General features: G+C 54.0%; 1 protein-coding gene across 1 annotated transcript; it reads left to right on the top strand.

The window, feature by feature from the left end:
* Positions 1 to 7,845: 7,845 nt before the first annotated feature.
* On the top strand, positions 7,846 to 8,649 carry LRRC3C (leucine rich repeat containing 3C; the record flags this gene model as incomplete). Its single annotated transcript, XM_079798727.1, has 1 exon — positions 7,846 to 8,649. Exon 1 carries the CDS (start codon positions 7,885 to 7,887, stop codon positions 8,647 to 8,649), a length of 765 nt encoding a protein of 254 aa, XP_079654853.1. The 5' UTR covers positions 7,846 to 7,884.
* Between the last annotated feature and the right edge of the window lie 7,166 nt (positions 8,650 to 15,815).

Here is a 15,815-nt window from a genome sequence, read left to right as displayed (position 1 = left end):
AGAAGTTTTAGTAAGCCCGCACATGCATTAACCACTGTGATTTTAAAAAATAAAGTGTTTGGTGAGATCCTGGCACCAGACTGCCTGAGTTCAACTTCCAGCTCCTGTAGTTACCAGCTGTGTGCCCTTAGGCAGCTCACTGAGCCTCTCTGTGCTTCAGTTACCTGTTTCCCAATGGAGATGGTGACAGTCATGCTATTGTCAACCTCGTGCTGTTGTGAAGGTGAAACGGGCCCACAAAGGTAAGCACTCGCAACAATTCCTGGCGCATAGTAAGTGCTCTGTCTGTGTTGCCTCGTATTAACCCATTCCACCTTTAAATGATAGTTGAGCATCTACTTTACTGGCCTGTGGAAATGCAGCAAAATAAAAACAGATCTTGTGTTAGGAGGGAGAGATTTGGGGTGATCTTTTTCATTCTCTGGTTTCAAACTTTGTGTAATGTGAGCTTGTCAGCTTTAAATTTTTTATGAAATGTATTTGTGTTTTGAACGCAGAGTAAGCTGCCTTCACGGGCTCCCTTGTCCTCTGCGAGTGCCTCAGACCGCTGAGACAGCTGCATTTCCCAGCCTTGGGGCGTTTCCATCTGGCGGGGTGGCATGGCCTCTGCTTGCCATAGATACACCCATGTGGGCAGAGATAGCAAACATGGGCGGGAGACAAACTGGGAACACATTCCAGGGTGATGGCGGTGGTGGGAAGTGAGGAGGTGGGGTGTAAGAAACAGCTCTTTCCCCCCACACACTTCTGGGGGAAAGAATGGTACCCCTCCACTCTGACTACCCCCACCTCCCCTTCAATTCATTTCTGGTCCCCCTCTGCCCCCGGCTCCTTCCTGGGGGGAGGTGTTGAGGTCTCTCCCAGAGCAAATGCAAGGAAGAAAAAAACCTTTATTGTGTTGGCGGTCGTGTTTTTGTTTGGGTGGGGGCACCCCAGTCACGTGGTGGCCGAGGTGAAGAGGGGGGCATGATGCTAAGCAGATAAGCACTGAGTGAGAGCTACTGAGCTGGTGGGAAATGGGGGAGGTGCAGGGGTGGTACCATTGCCAGTGGGCACTCCATCTCCTCCCCTCGGCCCAGCCCTGTGGTTGGCTATTTTGGGCTGCAGAGGAAAGGGGCTGAGCCAGACAGGGCCTCCAGGGCCAGAGCCAAGGCCTGGGAACCAGAACCTCCCTCTGGAACCAAGAGCAGGCCTGCTCTTTATGACCCCTTCCATCTGTATTTTCTTAAATGTGGGTAATTGATATGTTCTCCTATAGGGGCAAAGGCAGCTTAGAACACGTAATATTACAGATCGAAAGGGCAATACCTAGAAACCAGTAGCTTTCAGAAAAGATTCCCCTGGTGCCCTTCCCATTGCATTACTAGCCGGCCCTTCTTCCCCCGCCTGACGCCAACTCCTTCCCGTAACAATCACAGCTCATGTCACTTAGCTCTCGCTGTGTTCCAGGGACCGCCCAAAAGGCTTTACATGTACAAACTTCAACACAGCCCTGGGAAGTAGGTATTTCTACTGTCCCCACTTCACAAACGAGAAAACTGCAGAACAGAGAGTTGAAATATTTTGCCCAAGGTCCACACAGCTGGGAAGTGGCATTTCTCCCAAAAGGTCATTCCTTGTGTTTCTGTCGGTGCCTTGGAAAGACTTCTGTCCTGCCCTGAGGGTGCTATATTTAAGTGATGGATTACGCATCCACTTTCCTTGAGAGGGTGCTTGCTCCCTGTCTTACTCATAGTTTCATTTCCTGCGCATGGTGGATTCTCAGTAGATGTTAGCTGGAGGAGGTAACTCCCACACACACCCAAGACTATAGCTCCATTGAGCTCCACTCTCAGAACCCACCTTGCTCCGTCTTGCTCTTGTCTCGCCTATTCATCCCTCCAGGCCTCGCTCACCTGTCACCTTCTCTGTGAAGCCTTCCCCAACTGTCCAGGCAGAGTCCACTGCTTCGTGCTTTGGGCTCCTCGGACTCCTGTTGACACATCAGCTAGAACCCTCCCATAGGCTATCAGGTGGCCGTATTTGTGCACACGTCTGTCTTCCCCAATGTGTAGGGAGCCTTTTACTTCCCTCTGCATCCCCAATGCCTCAGAGGGCCAGGAGTGCATTGAGCAATTGAGAAAGTATCCAAGGATGGAAGCATGAGGTGTGTAAATGCTTTGCCATTTTCCACAAGAAACAAGAATAGCAGAGGCCCTAGCTGCCCCTCGTATGGAAACTGCCCAGAACATTGGCATTAGTTGTGTACCTGGCTAACTGTTAGGTAAAGTAGCTAGCCCTCCTCCTTCCCTTCAACTATCCCCCTCTATCCAGTCCGGATCTGGGGCTACCTCAGGCAGGCAGGGGCCTGGAGGCCTGTGGAATTCCTCTTCTCCAAGGTCACAGCTTTGGGACATGGAATTACTGCCCTTGAAGGGAGAAGCTGTGATTCACCCCACCCAGGGTGGGGACCTGAGGGGCCCACTTTCCTGGGCCCTGAACTTGGGAGCCAGGCCTGCCAGGCCTCAGCCTCTCCCCTGCCCCACCATCATAGGCGCATTGGACATCAGGCTGTGAGGGATCTCAGAGACTGTGAGGTCCAGAGAACCAAAGGCCCAAGGGGATTTGGGAAAGGATGTACCCAGTGCCACAAATGTCGGATGGTCTTGAGCCTGGCCCATGAGTTTTCCTATGCACCCCACAGGTCATGGCAAAGAATGGAACACCCACTTCATGGCTCCTTCAGTCCCACACCATGGCTTCCATGCAGGCACTTGCATCTCCCACCTGGACTGTTGTAATAATGACTGGTCTTTCTTCCATCAGTACATTCTCAGTTCAGGTTATAGGGCACTTTGGTGTTGGGATTTTTTTGTTAAATATATTTGTATTGATTTCAGAGATGAAGGGAGAGAGAGAGAGAGAGAGAGAGAGAGAGAGAGAGAGAGAGAGAGAAACATCAATGAGAGAGAATCATTGACCGGCTGTCTCCTGCACAACCCCCACTGGGGATCGAGCCCACAACCAGGAATGGAATTGTGACCTCCTGGTTCATAGGTCAACACTCAACCACTGAGCCATGCCAGTCAGGCTGTGTGGGGAATGTATTGATAACCCAGCCGATCAATGATTCTCATCATTGATGTTTCCATCTCTCTCTCCCTTCCTCTCTGAAATCAATAAAAATATTTTTTTTAAATTATACACACACACACACACACACACACACACACACACATTCTCCACATAGCCAGCAAAGTGACCCAAATATAAAAGCTAATTTTAAAACCCACCCATCAGCTACTAAACCAAGTTCCAATTCTTACATGGTATACAAGGCCACAAGGACCTGATCCATTTCCAGTTCAACCATAGCCTTTACCACGCCCACCGCTCCCTCTACAATCTAGGAGAAGACAGGCCTTCTCATGCTCCCTTGCTCTTGCACATGTTCCAGCTAATGAACTCGACCTTAACCACCCAGCTCAAATGTCACTCCTGGTGAAGCTTTCCCTGTTAGCCTGGAAAAGTTAGTCGTATCAGATAAGAATGATGTCATCTGAAAGCAACAGAAAATACCAAGCAAAGGAATGAGTCTGACCCAGGTGCCATTAGTCATCTAAGGAGGTTTTAAAAGTCCATCCCCAGAAGCATGCAAAATTGTTTAATCAGAATCTCTGTGGTGAACCCAGATATCAGTGTTTTTCAAAACCTCACATATTCTAATGTGTAGCCACGTTCAGAAGCACTGAAACAGGGGTTTACTTTTTTTTTTTTATCCCCCCCCCCCCAGGGGTTTACTTTTAATGAGTCCAGTGGTAGGTGGTTGCTGGTGTTGGTTGAGTGGTTCAGTGATATCCAGGCCAATATCTCCATGATGCTCCTGGCCTTTCCTTTCTGTTTTATTGCCCCAAGCTCACAGATGGCCATAGTTGACCCTGCGTGTCCAAAGCAGGGAGAAAGCTGTAGGGAGAAGGGGAGGGCTCAGCCCATGCTCTTTTATTTTTTTTTAATATATATTTTTATTTCAGAGAGGAAGGGAGAGGGGGAGAGAGATAGAAACATCAATGATGAGAGAGAATCATTGATTGGCTGCTTCCTACACACCCTCTACTGAGGACCAAGCCAGCAACCAAGGCATGTGCCCTGACCGGGGAATTGAACTGTGACTTCCTGGTTCATAGGTCGACACTCAACCACTGAGCCACACCAGCCAGGACAGCCCATCCTCTTTTATGAGTGAATCAAAGACAGTCTCAGAAACCTCTTGAGCAGACTTCCACTTAGATATTATTGATCAGAATTGGGCCACCCCAGCTGCAATGGTGACTGGGAAAAGTGGGCAACAGGATTTCTAATAAACTGAAAGGACCAATCAGGCTCTCTCATGACAGACTGAGTACATTGCAACCCCCAAATCAGTACATGTCATCAATGGAGGAGGTAAGGAACGGATACTGAAGGGTGACATAATAGGCCACCCCAAAATATGCCACTTAGGCATAAGGATTATTTTGAGCTAAAGGCACATTAAAACACACAAAAAAAACAACAACAAACAAACAAAAACCAGAAACCAGAAGGGCATTCCTATCTCCTATTTTCTTCCAGAAAACAGGAGACAGAAACTGCCATGTGAAAGATGCTCTCCCTGTACTGGGAGAAAGGACACATTCTTCAATGGGGAGTCAAAGCCCAGAGAACTCTACACAAACAGACCTTGTTAAAATAACTCTAATCTTCCTCTAGCCTCGTATATTTTAGCTACTTTTCTACAATTGCCTCTCTTTATTCAACCTAGGACAAAAGTATTTATGTTTTTCCACTTCTTTGGGTTTTCACTGTCTTATGAGGGCTCTCATGTCATGTAAAAGGTATGTAAATGTGTATGCTTTGCACCTGTTAATCTGTCTTACGTCAGGTTAATTCTCAGGCCTGGCTGAAAAGCCCTAAGAGGGTAGAGGTAAAATGTTGCCTCCCCTACAATACCGAGTAGACAGCCAGCAGATTCTGCCCCAGAGATTTATTCTCTCTGAGCTTCAAAGCTTCCGTACACACGTCAGTTACGCAGCCATCACATTAAGGCTTTGTGGAGACAAGTGTCCATATGTCCATGTCTTCCTCAGACCAGCAATTCTCATCTCAGGCTGCACATTAGAGATACCCAGGGAGCTTTTGAAAAATACCAGTGCCTAGGCCCCATTCACAGAAATTTTAATTTAATTGGTCCACGTGAAGCCCAGGCAGAACCAAATTTTGAAAGCTCCTCCCCCCCCTCCTCCCCCAGGGATTCTAATGTGCAGGCTGGGTTAGCCACAGCTACAGATCTGGGACCTTAAGAACAGTGTCTGTATATCCTTCGGCAAGCACAGTGCTTGAAACATGGGGCTCGCAGGAAATCCTCACCGAATGAAAGGCGGAGAGGAATTTCTCTTCCAACCTTGTCAACCCTTGTGGTGTGGCTCCTCCTTCCGCTCAGGTCTCCCTTTCACACTGAGCACTGCACTTAGCGGCCCTCCGTTAACCACATCCACGCTCCGGTGGCCTCTCCTGTGAGCACAGACCGCTGCTCCTACAGCTTCTGTGCTGGGCACCCCAGTCCCAACCTTTCCTGGCAGCCGCCTTAGTCTGAAAAGGAGGCAGCTCTCTCCATCAGCAGCCAGGCTCAGCTCTTGTGCCTGAGCTACCCACCCTGCCCGGTGTGAGAGAAGAGCAGTGGGAGGGGTAGCGTTCCACATGCAGCTACAATTCCGAAATGGACTCTGCGGTATTCATTCAATGGCACAGCGCCTGGGCTAACCGACAAGCAACCCGCAGGCAAATGTTTCGCTTCCCCTGCCCAAAGGTAGACAACGTAGCTTACCTGATTCCTCGGACAAATGTGAGTGCGAGAAATGCCCTGTCGATGTCACAAGAATGAGTCAGTGGTCAGTACATCCCCAGAGATGACATCATCCGGTATCCTACCATCTGACTCTGCCCCCTGGTACACTTCTGAAATGGCTTGGTCAAAGGTCACCTACACAAGGCCAGCTTTGTGGGCATGTGACCTGTGCAGTTGCCCAGGGTGCCACACCTTGTGCTCAGAAGGGCCCTGTACTTGGTTTTGCCATCTGCTGTGGCTATTGTGACATTCGGGACAGTCTTGGAACACAGGGCCCCACATTTGCATTGTGCACTGGGTCCTGCATTGTGTCCGATCCTGGTCACCCAGAGTCTCTTACAAAGTCCAGCAAGGTTTTCCTTCTCAGGGAGCTCTCCACAGCATATGACCGCAGCCTCCTCTGTGCAAATCTCTGTGACACCCCACTCTTCCACTACCCAGTGAACATCAGGAGATGGTGATGTAACGTGGTGGCTTGGGCTGCAAATGATGGGTGGGATCAAGAGGCCCTGGGGAATGGTGTCCCAGCCCTCCTTGGCTCTCAGGCGTGACAGAGAGTTAAAAGTACCAACTTTGGAACCGAGTGTCCCAGCAAAGTGAGGGAACCGGAGTCAGCTCCAATCCAGAACATAAAATCGGCAGGAATACTTGTAGACAACCGTATCTGACATTGGGCACCTTGAAGAACCCCTTCCAACTCCTAGAGGGGCCATCTACCAACAGTGCAGAGAACAAACTAAGACTGAACCACAGTGCCCCTTGCCAGGTAAGAGGGCTGGGCACCCTGTGAGGAGCAGAAAAGGAAGTCCTCCAGGGTGAGACAAGTTTTCCAAGGAAAAGGCTGAGACAAGTTTGCTACAGGGTGCAGTAGAAGGGCAGAGACGGAGAGTGGGGGGAGGGCTGGAGTTGGGGGGAGCTGGAGGCAATGGATGTGAGATTGAGCCCACCCAGTTTTGCCCGTAGGTCTGCCAAGCGAGGATCCTTCTGCCGGGCCAGGCCGGGCTCTGGGCAATGGAAGGGTCTCCTCCCCGGCTGAGAGAGGAGGGGTGGGAGATGACCGCATCAGGTCTTGGGAGGGGAGCCCGAGGCAGGGAATGGACATGGCGCCTGGTCTCCCCAGGCAGAGTTCATCAGGGTCCAGGATCTGCCCTCTCTTGGCATCGTCTAGCCAGGCCATGGCTCAGGTATCTGATACCTGGGGCCCGGAGTCACATGCCAGGAAACCCAATACTCTTGGGTCCCAGCCCCCAACTTCCAGCAGCTATGAGCGAGCAGGACTTCTGGAGAAGGAAGTGGGTCTCCAGAGCGGAGCAGCAGGGAGGCTGCTTCCGGGAGGGGGCAGCCTAGGAGAAGGCTCTCCCCACGACAGAGGTGAGAGGCTTAGAGGAGAGAGGGGACAGGGCAGGAAGGGGTGGGGTGGAGGAGACCAAGCTGGAGCAGGCAGAGGGGTGGATGCTGCAGGAAAAGGGGTAGATGGGCACTGAGGTGGGCCCTTAGTCGCCTAGCCTAGCTGGGTGCCCTGAAATCCTATTACCAACCTGTCCTATTTGTATCCTTCACTCTAGTGCCAACCGGCCTTCTGGTGCCTACCTGGCCCGCCTGGCAGCCGCCCAGGTCAGGTGGTGGGAAAAGACTTTATTCCACTGAGGAAAACCCATACGTGGGCAGAAGCAGACACCTAGAAGCCCCCAGACCCAGAATGACAACAGGGTCTTGGCCCAAGAGACTTCATAGATTAGCCCTCCAGAATCAAAGAGAGTCTAGAAGAGTCTCAGGCCCAGGGGACTTCTTACCCAAAGGGCCTGAATGAGGAGCCCTAAACCCCAAAGAGAAAGCAAAAAAGTTGCCCGGCCTGTGAGATCCCCCAAAGGAAGGTCCCCAGTTCACAGATTCCCCACAGGGAGCCCTCGGGAAGGGAGAGCGGGCAGTGGGAAATGGAATTCTCTTGACTCACTCTTCCTTTATGGGACTTTCTCTTCCCCAGATCCTACTCCATCCCAGGACTATGCCAATCTGTGGCCATGCTCGCACCAGCCAGTCACCTCCTGTCCCTGTTGCTGGTGATGGGCACAGGGGGTACCATGCCCAGCCCCCAGGTACCTCCCCAGGGCTGCTACATGGCAGAGGAAGCTGGTGAGCGGACATTCCGCTGCAGCCAGGCAGGCCTGACTGCTGTGCCCACTGGCATTCCCAACGACACCCGCAAGCTCTACCTGGATGCCAACCGGCTGGCATCGGTGCCAGCTGGTGCCTTCCAGCACCTGCCTGTTCTGGAGGAGCTGGATCTGTCCCATAATGTCCTTGCCCACCTCTCAGGGGCTGCTTTCCAAGGCCTGGCGGGCACACTGCGGCACCTCGACCTCTCTGCCAACCAGCTGGCTTCCGTGCCCGTGGAGGCCTTTGCGGGGCTGCAGATCCACGTGAACCTGTCTGCCAACCCGTGGCGCTGCGACTGTGCCCTCCAGGAGGTTCTCAGACAGGTGAGGCTGGCACCGGGCACTGGGACAGGCATCGTGTGTGGCCCTGGAGCCCGACCAGACCTCGTGGGGCAGGAGTTTCTGCTGCTGGCCGGGGAGGAAGAGCTGTGCGGGACGGGGCGGGGCGGGGCCCGGCGGAGCACAGATGTGGCCCTGCTGGTCACCATGGGGGGCTGGCTGGCGCTGGTGGTGGCTTATCTGGCCCACTATGTGTGGCAGAATCGGGATGAGACCCGACGTCCCCTCAAGAGGGCCCCCGTGCTGCCGGTGCGCTCCGAGGACTCCTCCACCCTCAGCACTTTGGTCTGATGACCACGTCCACTCCGCTGGCCCCACACCCCACACTCTTTCCCCTGGGCTTTCTCTCTTGTCCTCTGACCCCCTCTGTCTCCTCTGCAGCCCCATCCCATCCCCCAAATCCCACCCCCCTCCCTCCTCTGTCTCTCCGACACTCCTGATCGCTCTCTTCCAGCCAACACCATTATTGGTGCCTGGAGTTTTGGGTGCCGGCTTTGAGCCCAGATTGTGCAAGACTCAAAGCTCCCGAGTGCACCGTGGTGAGGGGGGACGACAGAACAGAGAATGTAGGTGGCACGTGTGCCCACTCAGAGGTAGGGCAGACAGCTGTGTGCATACGGAGGAGGGAACCTCTGCCTGGCTGAGCTGATCTCAAAGGTTTCACTGCATGGAGGTCTGAGCTGACTCTTCCAGAATGCTAAGGGCTTCGGGCAGAAGAGGAAGCACCCTACTGAAAGGGGGTGGACAAAAGCAAAGAAGATGTGGAACCACTTGGAAAGTCTGGGCAGCACCAAGCCCTACCTTGGAGCTGAAATAGAGATTGCAAAGGAGGGCAAGGAGATGGAGGGGCCAAGCTGGAGGTGAGGTCAGAAAGTTGGGGTGCAGTCAGATGGAGAAGGACCCTGTGAGCTCCTCCTCTCTCTCACCTCTACTGAGAAGCTCTCCCCTCACTTCTGCCTCTCTCTAGGCTCCTCTCCCTAGGTCCTCTTTTGGGGAACCCCTGGCTTAGGGCCCCATGGTTCCTTTTCCAGAGGCTCCCCATTTTTCTGCTCTCTCCTTCATACATTGAAGGGTTTCCTGAACTCTTTCCCTTGGGGGTGTAGTGGTCTCCTCTATGCCTGAGCTGGGGATGGGTCCCTCACTGGGGAGCTGGAGCCAGAGGTGGGGAGGATTAGAAGGTTTCCCACACCCAGAACATCACCCCAAGACAACTCAATAAAGTCACTTTTGTTAATGCCCTTGGTCTTTTTCTTATTGTTCATTTCCTAGCATTGAGGAGGGGGGAGGTGTTGAGAGCCTCACCATCACCGCTACCACCCCTTTGGTGGGGGTGCTCCTGCTGGGTTGGATGCCAACTCCTTTCTCCCTTCCTACCTGGCACTAGGCACTCAGCTCCTGGCACTAGAGTTTATCTACTAGAAATGCCAGGGCCTATGAATTAATGATGACAAACGGGAAGGATGGGAATGGAGGGGGCCTGCAGGGAGGGCGGGAAGAGGGCAATGTCTGGACATCAGTCATCAGCTAGCAGTCTCCAGCAAAGGGAGAGGAAGCTATTGCCATCTTGCAATCTTCTTTTCTCTCCGCGGGAGTCTGAGCAGGGGGTAGGAGAAACTAGATGTGCTCAAAGTTAATGAAAGAATTCCTGGTGGGGAGGTAAGAGGGTGAAGACCAAGTTGGCTGAAGCAGGGGGCTACATGAGAGATCCCTATCACCAAACAGGCTTCTCAAGGGGCCCAGAGGGATCAGCACACCCTGTCCCTTGCCCCCATGCAGAGTGATCTGCCCATGTGGCCTCCAAGGAGAAAACAGCTGCTTTGGGAAAGCTTGTAGGAGCCCCAGTAGAAGCTGAAGGTAAGAACCACTGAACCAGGGTTCCCCCAGCTTGGGGCAGAGCCTGGGGCAGACTGGGTGGCCACTCAAGGAGAAATCCATCACCTCCCCTGGTCCCTCTGACCCATCCTGATGCCCTGGTCTCCTTTCCAGCCCCCCTCTCCACTCCTCCTCTCTCCATCCCTGAGGCTCCTCCCAACGATCCAAGGCTGAGCTCTCCTATCATCCAGGAAGCCTCAATTTGATTCAGGTCAGAAAAACCCGGGGCACCCCACCCATCCTCTTGTCTCAGGAGACTTGGGCCTCCCCACTTCAGGGGTGGGGGAAGGAATAGGGTGTGGGAAGGTTCAGGCTGCAGCCTTGACCGTCCACCCCAGCCACACCCTGGCCTGGGCCTTGGAATCCTGGCCCCTCCCTATCAAACCCTCCATCAGTCCCTCCCCTGCCACTCTCAGCCCCACTCTGGCTCACCCACCCCCTACTGGAATCAGGCTGGACCATGTCTCGCTGGGTTCTGGGAAACAGACTGCACAGATCTGTGGAGGTGGAAGGGTGGGGAACAGGTGGGGCCCTGTGCCTCTACCATTGGGGCCCATTCCTAGAGGCTCATTAGACTCCCTGTCATCCTGAGCAGCAGAGACCAAACCTTTCAGGTCTGCAGAGCGTTAGCTCCCCCACCCTGACACTTACCCCCAAATCTCAGCGGTGAGCTCAGGATGGGACAGGAGCCCTGGACAACAAACTTCCCACCAGTTACCCCCTTGGGTCCCCTCTGGCTCAAATTCCTTTCCTTCTGTGGAGCAAGGACAGGAGAAAAGGAAGAGGGAGAGCAAGTAGGCACTTGGGGAGGTGGCAGGGGAGATCTCCATTGGCTCCCATCCCAGCGAAAGACCCCTTCACCCCAGCCAGAACCTGGTGGGAGGGGGGCTTCAGAAGCTGCAGCTCCAACTCAGCCCATCACAGGAGACTGGACAGAGCAAGGCCTCACAGACTCAGGGATGCACCACCTGGAACAACAGTCACTGACCCCCTAAGCCCTTTCCTCAGTGCCCTGACCTGCGGGCTGTGCTTTCCCACAGGGCAGGCAGGAAGGGGTGGCATCACTGGTTTCACCCCCATCCTCATCTCTGCCAGGGACCAGGACTCAGGACCCATATTCCGAGATGCCTCTCAGGCCCTGGCGAGGCAGCGGGGTGGCCTCGTTTTTGCTGTCTGCTTACGGCCCATCTGCCTGCTACATGCAGAGGAGGAGTGGGCTGCACTCAAGACCCCATGTGCTGCAGCCAAGAACAAAGCTGGCAGGTGCCAAGAGAACCCAGCCACACGCCTGGCCCACTCTGAGCAAGAACCAGGAGGCCTGAGGCAGACCCCGGCTTGTCTTCCCCAGGCGGCATCCTGCAGCCAGCAGGCTGTGTGTAAAGGTGGGAGAAAGAAGTCCTGCATCCTAGCTAGTTTGGTTCAGTGAATAGAGCACTGGCCTGTGGGCTGAAGGGTCCCGGGTTCGGTTCCGGGTAAGGGCACATGCCTGGGTTGTGGGCTTGATCCCCAGTAGGGGGTGTGCAGGAGGCAGCTGATCAATGAATCTTTCTCATCATTGATGTTTCTATCTCTCCCTCCCTCTCCCTCTACCTCTCTGAAATCAATAAAAAAAATATACTTTTGAAAAAAGAAAGAAGTCCCTCACTCAGCCCTCCCACCACCAGCGTCTTCCTGCCCTATGAAGGGGTGGAGAAAGCAGACACTGCCCTCAGGGAGCCCCAAGTCAGAGGGGCAGCGACCTGAACTTAACTCTCAGGGCACCCCCAAACTAATGGAGTAAACAGCTTTCTTTCTCTTTGGGGAGCTCTGAACCTAATGAGACCCAGACTACCCCCGACACAGAGACTACAGCACCTACAAAGTCTCGTTCTCTACCAGAGGAAGTGAACCGAGAGCAAACTGAGCACCGGGGCGCTGAGGGAGGCAGCTAAGGAGCAGCAGGGTGGGGCGCAGCCCCACCCTTCCTGCCTTGGGTTCAACATGCAGACCTTTCGGGTGCAACGCTGAGCTCTCCTGCAGAGTGAGGGATGTCAGCATCAAAACCAGCAGAACTCAGGCAGCTTCTCCCACGGGGAGGGACTGCGCCTCCCCACTAGGCTAAGGGGAGTTCCAACTAGAAACAGGTTTTCTTCATCTCTCTGGGACTCTCTCCTGCCCAGGAGGGATGTTGCCCCAAGTCAGGAATGCAGCAAACAAAGCAGAGAAGACATCCAAGCTGCCAAAACAGATGCCGCCACAAGTCCACCCATTCATTCGAAAAACATTTACTGAGTTACTACTATGTGGCAGGCACTGCAGACACAAAGATGAGAAAGCCATGGTGCCCATCCTTGGGGACCTGGCAGGTCAGTGTATCAGTGATGACAGCCAGGGTGACAAGGTGTGCACAGGGGCCATGTGAGCCCAGAAAGGCCATCGAAAGCAAACACCGGCCAAGGCTCATGGACTTTGTTCACAGGAACTCTTACCCAGAACTTATTTATTTTACCAATTTTTTAAAAATCTTACTTTACATAGAGTTCTAATAACTTTGGAACTATGGTTTCCTGCCTACAGCACGTTAGAAGCAATACATCTGAAGCAGCAAAACGTATATTACAGTCAGAATAACAGCAGTGAGAAACAACAACCTGACAGCCGGCAGGGACGTTATTAAAAGTATTTACGTAAAAAGCATTGCAGCCTTAGCCAGTTTGGTGCAGCGGATAGGGCGTCGGTCTGCGGACTGAAGGGTCCTGGGTTCGATTCTGGTCAAGGGCATACGCCTGGGTTGCAGACTCGATGCCCTGGGGAGGGGTACGTGAGGGAGGGCACAGGACCCCAAGCCCCAGAAGGGGCCTCTGTACGGGGCTCGCTGGGTGAAGTCACGTCGAGGGGGTGGCGTGAGGAGGGTCCTGGTCACCACTGTCCTGTACTCAACGCTCAGTCCAGGCCTGCGCCGGCCCCCCTGGAGCACACGGGGCGTCTGGCGCTGCAGGACGAGGTGGAGGAGCTGCTGGTGCTGAAGGGCCTGGCCTGGGAACGGCGGGCCTCTAAGGAAAGGACTGGACGCTGCCGGGGCTGGAGGACACAGTGGGGGCGGGGCCCTGGCGGAGAGATGAGAGTTCAGGAGAAGGCTGTGGGGTTGACCTCAGGATCCTGGAGGCGAGAGGAGGGACTTAGGACGGCTGCGGGACAGACCGGGATTGCATGGGGCGGAGTTGGGGAGGTCAGGGGCGGGGCTAAAGTGATGGGGGACAGACAGTGAGCGCCGGAGGCGGGGCGCGGGAGGTGATAACAGGACTAAGGAAGCTGGGGGCGGGGCTTAAGACGGCTGGGGGCGGGGCTGGGCGGAGTGTGGCTGGATGGGGCGTGACCGACCTCCTGGTCCAGAGAGATCTCAGCCCGCATCGAAGGAGTCTTCTTTAGGCTAAGGGAGAGACTGGACCCCTTCCCTAAGGTGTCCCCACTCTGAACGGGGAGACCTGCTCCCCCTCTGCCAGCTGATCACTCCTCATCTCTCTGACAAGGGGATCAGGCCCTAGATCTTAGAGAGCCAGTGGTTCACCGAGTCCGAGGGGTGGGGCCGGAGACTCAGTCCTCCAATGACGGCGGGAGTTTTCTAGGAAACTCAATCTCGTACCGGCTGGAAACGTCCTCTACCTGCCGGAAGCTCTCCGTGGTGGGGTCAGGAGTGGGGATGGGGTTGGTCCCTGATGGGACTAACGGGCCTAATGGGTTAGGCCCTATGGTAACAAGCAGGACCTGCAACATAATCTACGGTTTCCAGCGCCAGATGAAAATACAGGGCGCCTTGTTTAAAATATACTAAGAATTGCCCTAGCCGGTTTGGCTCAGTGGATAGAGCGTCAGCCTGCAAACTGAAGGGTCCCAGGTCCGATTCCAGTCAAGGGCACATGCCCAGGTTGTGAGCTCGATCCCCAGTAGGGGACTTGCAGGAGGCAGCAGATCCATGATTCTCTCTCATCATTGATGTTTCTATCTCTCTCTCCCTCTTCCTTCCTCTCTGAATCAAAACAATATATATGTTTAAAAAATAAAAAGTTCTAAGAATTATTCAACATTAAACCAAGCATGGGGCCATGTGCAACTTGACAGGTTGCATGTCTGTGGAGCTGGCTCTCCTACCAAGCTACAGGCAGAGTGAATCAGAGTCCAAACCCCGCTGTCCCCTCCTCCAAGGAAACAGCAAGAGGGGCAAGCCCACCTACTCCACATCTATTTTTCCTAAAATAAAGAGGAGACATCTTTCACGGAATCTTCTCTCATTCACTCCCGGAGTGGAAAGAGTGGATCTGCTGCCCCCCGCTACACACACACATGCACCTACACATGCACACATACGTGTTAGTTCCAGCTCCCAGAGCTGCATTACAATCCCCTGCCCACCAGAGGGAGAGTATGCCCTTGCCTCTCCTGCTATCTCCTTGCTTCCCATGTCCATGGAGAAGGGGTTCCTTCCCCTACCGACGGAGCGGGTGAGGCGTCCGAGGGTCGAAGGATGACAACCATGGTAAAACTGAGTTTGACCACTAGAGGGGGTGCGGGAGCTCACCCAGCTCCACCTCCTCACAGATGAGCACTCTGGCCCAGAGACAGTACTTCCCGGCCACACAGCAGGCTCCTAGCAGAGCTCTCTCCAGAGACCCAGGTCTCCAGATTCTTAATCCGTGCTCATTGCCACTCGACTCTAGAACTAATGGGCAGAGAGGTCAAGGATGGGGGCCAGGGCTGAAATTTACATTTTTACTGCAGAACACCTCTGAAGCTGGCGGCTCCCTCCCCAAATGCAAAGCATCCTGTGCCATTTACTCTCTGCTGTCCCCATGGAGACCATCCTGGACCAGAATTCCTTCCAGGGGAGGCAGTGCTCTTCTGTCTTCTCTTCAAGCTGGTCAGAGGCTTCTGGGGTGAGAAGCTGAAGGCGACCCACGCCCCGGAGGGACTCTGCAGGGGAGGTGGCGAGTCCTAATAATGACACACGAGGGGATGGACTCCTCTCTGTGTGGGTGCCTGATGCCTTGTGATCACTCTGGGACGGCTGTGCCACCCTCTCCTTCCTCCAGGTACTAGGCGACAACACCTGGCTCTCCCCAACCAGGGCTGGGGGAAGCAGAGTGGAGCTTGGCACGGGCCTGGGGGAGATGGAGAAATGGGGCAGCGCTTCAGCTCCAAGAGTTCTTGGAGGCAGAGCTTCAGAAGCTCCATCTGGGACCCCGTCTCTCTAACAAGGATCCGGGGGCTTTGTCCCAGCAGAAGAGCCTCGCTGAGGAGCAACGCCATGAAGCGGACAGAAGAGCCAACACCCGCTCCAGCCGCCTCTTCAGGAGGACGGCAGTGGAGGGCTGGGGGCTGACATCTTGAGGGTTGATGCTGAGTTTGACATGCTTCGAGGTGAACAGGTATGTTTATCACTTCAGTTCTTCAGCACAACTTGGAGTCACAGACACTGAACGGAGTCTGCTCGGCACAGAGTCTGGAGCTGTCATGGGCTCCCAAGCTAATTTGGGAATTTAGGGAGAAATCTCAGTGTTTTTAAGGGATAAGAAAGGAGTCTGGGGGTTTTACTCTGCTCAGAAAAGAAG

Source organism: Cnephaeus nilssonii (genome assembly GCF_951640355.1).
Source record: "Cnephaeus nilssonii genome assembly, chromosome: 19".
NCBI classification, from domain to species: domain Eukaryota; kingdom Metazoa; phylum Chordata; class Mammalia; order Chiroptera; family Vespertilionidae; genus Cnephaeus; species Cnephaeus nilssonii.
Note: the sequence above shows the minus strand (reverse complement) of the source record. Positions and strands in the feature narration are given on the sequence as shown.